This window comes from Triticum urartu, chromosome 3 (assembly GCF_003073215.2).
Source record: "Triticum urartu cultivar G1812 chromosome 3, Tu2.1, whole genome shotgun sequence".
Lineage (NCBI taxonomy): Eukaryota > Viridiplantae > Streptophyta > Magnoliopsida > Poales > Poaceae > Triticum > Triticum urartu.
In genome coordinates, this window is record NC_053024.1 from 218,926,318 (window position 1) to 218,930,542 (window position 4,225).

A 4,225-nucleotide genomic window follows, 5' to 3' on the forward strand; every position below is an offset into this window, starting at 1 on the left:
TAGGGTCATGAGACTCATATTATGCTTTATTGGCCAAGCAGCAACGCCACTGCGACTGTGCAAGGGAAAAGTAAAATAAAAAACACAAGACAAGTTCACAGTCTTCCTTCGAGAGCATAATGAGAAAACATAAATCTGTAACAAAGCTGGACAACTCCATACTACACCCTGCCCAATCACATGGAATTCATCCATCCACCTACATGCCATCATGCTAAGATTTCTTGCGGCTGGCCTTCTCCTCAACTCCGGACTGCGAAAATCGTTTCCTCAGGACCTCCAGAACCTCTTCCATCTTCACATCCCTCACGCTCAGAAGCACCATCGCGTGGTACAGCAAATCAGCCATCTCTGAGGCTGTACGGGATTTCTCCTCGTTCTCAAGCAGTGTCTGAATTAGTTCCCCCGCTTCTTCGCTGAAAGACCGGAAACAAATGCGCACCAGCGTTAAGAGAGAAATATACTGGCATCAAGAGAATAACTGCAAAAGGTCAAACATGGAATGATAACAAGAGAAAAAGCCAATAGTTTCACACCATGCCATCAATATGCTAAGAGAGAGATGAATCATTACAGTGATACAAGTATCGGCAAACAACTCCTTACATCGACACCAAATAATGTCGAATATGCCACCTAGCAGTCTTACTCTTGCATGTTGAAATTGTTGCTTATACTGTTATACACGTAGGAGTACTCCATACCAAATGGCGCTGTTGCACCTCATATGCACTCGCAAAATTATACTGGTATCTTCTTAGGTTAGCCTCTGACAGTAGTTATTACAGCTGATACATTGCGCCAAATTTACTGGTATGGGACAAGCTCATAATAATTATATCCAAAATTCACATGTTTGTAAAGACATATTAGGTGACAAAACAAACTGTGCATGCATGGAGCATGGATAACTCTATGCTCTGAGTAACTCTGTTATGGTGATATTTTTGGACAAATGCATTCTGTCATATTAAATTGTTCAAAGGAGCAGCTATAACAGGAGCAAAACTGTAAGAACTATACAAATAAAAGATCTAACAAAATACTCTATTGTGATACTGTCGGACATATGAAGTTGAGAACAAAGATGATCAGATAATGATCAATAAACATACCATACAATTGCAAATAATCTAATGAATAGTCTTATCTAATATATCACCTAAAAGCATAATATGGACCGCAGAGAGAATTGTTTCTATCAAAAACTGCAATATATCACGGCTAACCTCAAGTTATATGCTTTTAATCAAAATAATTGTCACAGGCTACCCCTAGTTATTTTAATAGGAGTCCTGCATATCAAGAGTTGAACTGGATCTACTAAAAATGGGTTCTATTCAGACCTCTGGTACCTTTTAAATCTTACTAATGAGCCAATATCAACAAAATTTTGATGTAAAGTTTCATGCACAAAATTTGGGCATTAGCTTCCTATTCAACATTTGCTAAATGCAGGTCATCAAACCTGAAATAAATGCAGTCTACACTCTACAGTCTGTTGCAGAATTAGATTTTTCTAGTGGATTACTTCCTCCAATAAGAAAAACTTAATGTGGGAGGATCACTGCCAACCTTTTTAACCCTTGAGCAATACCTTCTTGCAAAACTACATTCATCCAGGAACTACTTTCATAATGTGGTGCTTAATTCCATAATATTGTGACAAAAATGCGTAATGTTCATGAACAACGGAAGTATACACTAAACAATGTTATATAGCGCTTTTCAAAAAAAAATGGAAGAATTCTCTTGTAGGCTGCCGCTTAGTAACAAGTGTGCCCATCCCCACCAGATCACCAGTATATGTCCATATCAAACAGTAATGATGACGAGATTAGAACAAGATAAACCAGGCTAGAGAAATAAAGAACTACTACGCTATTCTATTCGATTGTCTTGACACATTAATGATTTATAGAAAGATATATAATAGAACATGAGAAATTTATAGACAGATATATAATAGAACATGAGAATTAAACGGAGCAACACTTACCGTATTTTCGAGCAAAGCAGCTGGTTATCAAGCAGTAGTTTTTTCGTCCATGATGGCTTACCACTCCCTTCAGTAACTATCTCCTCCTTCCGCCTACTGATCGTATCTTCAAGCGAGTAGAGAGTTGTGGTGACCTGCCTCTCTTGATTGGACTGTGAAATACAAATAATATTTCAATTCAAGTAAATTTATATTCACAGGAAGGTTCGTTAAAGATAAATACCTTTGAACCTTGTAGTGCATCATAGACTGAAGAATAGTAGCAGGTCTCTGCCCCTGTATGGCATGTAGGTCCATCTGGCGTACCAAGGTATATTATCTAACTTTCAAGAAAACACAAACACCCCAGTTAGTATCAACTGAAGCCAGACTAACCGCTCTGATGCATAACAGAAAGCAGAAGATGCTTACTGAATCACGGTCACAGTCCAAGAATATGTCATGCACATTGATGAAGTTCATGGATGTCTCCCCTTTAGTCCACAATGAAGACCGTGAACGGCTATAGAATGTAGCTTTTCTGGTTGATATAGTTGCTGCAAGGGCCTCTTTGTTAGCAAATCCCTGCATAAGAATGGCTCCAGTATCCACATTTTGCGCAATAGCAACTGCCAGCCCTTTGACGTCCCACTTCACACTGTCTAGTAACGCTTCAACCTAAAATTTTCACACGACGATGACACGCCGATGTTAAATATTTGCTGTGCTTTTTTCTATTTCTCTAAGGGCAATACTATCGCAAACAAAGGTTCTCTTTCCGTGTACACTACAAGCTGCTAACAGTGGCAATGCATCTGAGAAAGCAAGGACTTCTAAGTAGTTTTATTTGTACTAATGTGGTGGCATAACAGGACCATTTGATTATATTCCCGCAGAATTGATTTGCATTGGAACCAAATCCCATGAAAAAGTAATTGATGGATGAATTCCTCCCACTGGCTAAATGCTTGCTAGTGCATATCAACATACTTGTGATCTCCATCAGGCAAACCATAAACCATTACTTTCATGATGGCACTATATTGTGCAAGTTTCGCATAAGAAACCACCAAAGCCCAAGCCTACGATAAATGTTCAAAGCACAGGAGCACACCAGTCCACCCCAGTTCCTAACTTGGAAGGCCTCCCGAGTGAGAAGGGGGAGGGGAGAAGATTTTGCGGGTAAATCAATCGACAGACCTTGGGATCGACGGCGAGGGCTGCTGGCGTCGACCGGGCGGAGCCCGGCGCAATGGAGAGCATCGGGCAAGGCTGCCTGCGCCGCCACCCGAGGGCCCCCGAGGATGGCGCCGCGGCCGTGCAAGGGTTGGAGCGAGCTGGACATAGGGCGGCGCGGCTCGCGGGGGAGGAGACGGGGGCGCGAGGCAGTGGAGCCGCCATGGGAGCCGCACTCAATCGGAATGGGAAGCAGTCGCTGCTCGACGCGGCGGTTGGTCGAGTTCGAGTCCGGTCAAGTCAATTGAGTCTGTCAAAGGCACACGAGCGACTAGCTATGCTTGAGGGGGGAAATTCGTTTAGATACAATTGTTTTGGACGCCAATCATCACGCAGGACAGAACACCATCTGTTAGAGCCAACCCTAAGCCGCTGCCCCTGTCGCCTCGGTCACCCTCCTCTTACCTGTCCGGCGGTCTCGTCAACAGGAAAAGGAGTGAGGGCCCGTACGTCTTATTTTTCTTTTCTTAGGTTTTGATTCCCTGACGATATCGACAGGGTGCCGATGACGATAGCGTGTTGAAATAAGGTTTCTTTGGTTTTTCATACCTCGATGACGCCTGATTCGGCGTCAACAAAAGGTATGTGAGATTTGTTTTCTCGGATCTGTTGCTTCCCTTCAAATTTTGATTTGGTGTGTCTTTCTTTCAGAAAAAAAAAACTTATTAGTCGTCTATTGATGCAACGACTTTGATTTTCTTCCATGTTGTTCCACGACATGGTTCGGTTTCTTTAACCCTCTAAATTGGTTGTGATGCATTTGCAAGCCTGCACTATGTGGGGTTGATGCTCCAATCGATGTTGCTTCAGTGATTTGTAGACCTCGTCTCAAGGAGCGAGCGACTATTATGATTTTGAAAGTCTGGTATGGTGTGTGTGTTTATCGAAAAAGGCTTTCGCCCCGCTTTATAAATAAAGCAAACCGTCATAGAGTACACATACAAGGACTAGTCCAACGCACACATCCAAGTCTCACAAACAAGTATGAAGGTTCTGCTGAGGGCACAGCTC

General features: G+C 42.4%; 1 protein-coding gene across 1 annotated transcript; it reads right to left on the bottom strand.

Moving 5' to 3' along the window:
* On the bottom strand, positions 1-3,556 carry LOC125543669 (histidine biosynthesis bifunctional protein hisIE, chloroplastic). The gene is made up of 5 exons (XM_048707094.1): positions 3,179-3,556; positions 2,411-2,656; positions 2,223-2,318; positions 2,000-2,151; positions 1-416 (listed from the first exon to the last, which is right to left on the bottom strand). The coding sequence occupies exons 1-5, from the start codon at positions 3,377-3,379 to the stop codon at positions 215-217; spliced, it is 897 nt and encodes a 298-aa protein (XP_048563051.1). The 5' UTR covers positions 3,380-3,556; the 3' UTR covers positions 1-214.
* Between the last annotated feature and the right edge of the window lie 669 nt (positions 3,557-4,225).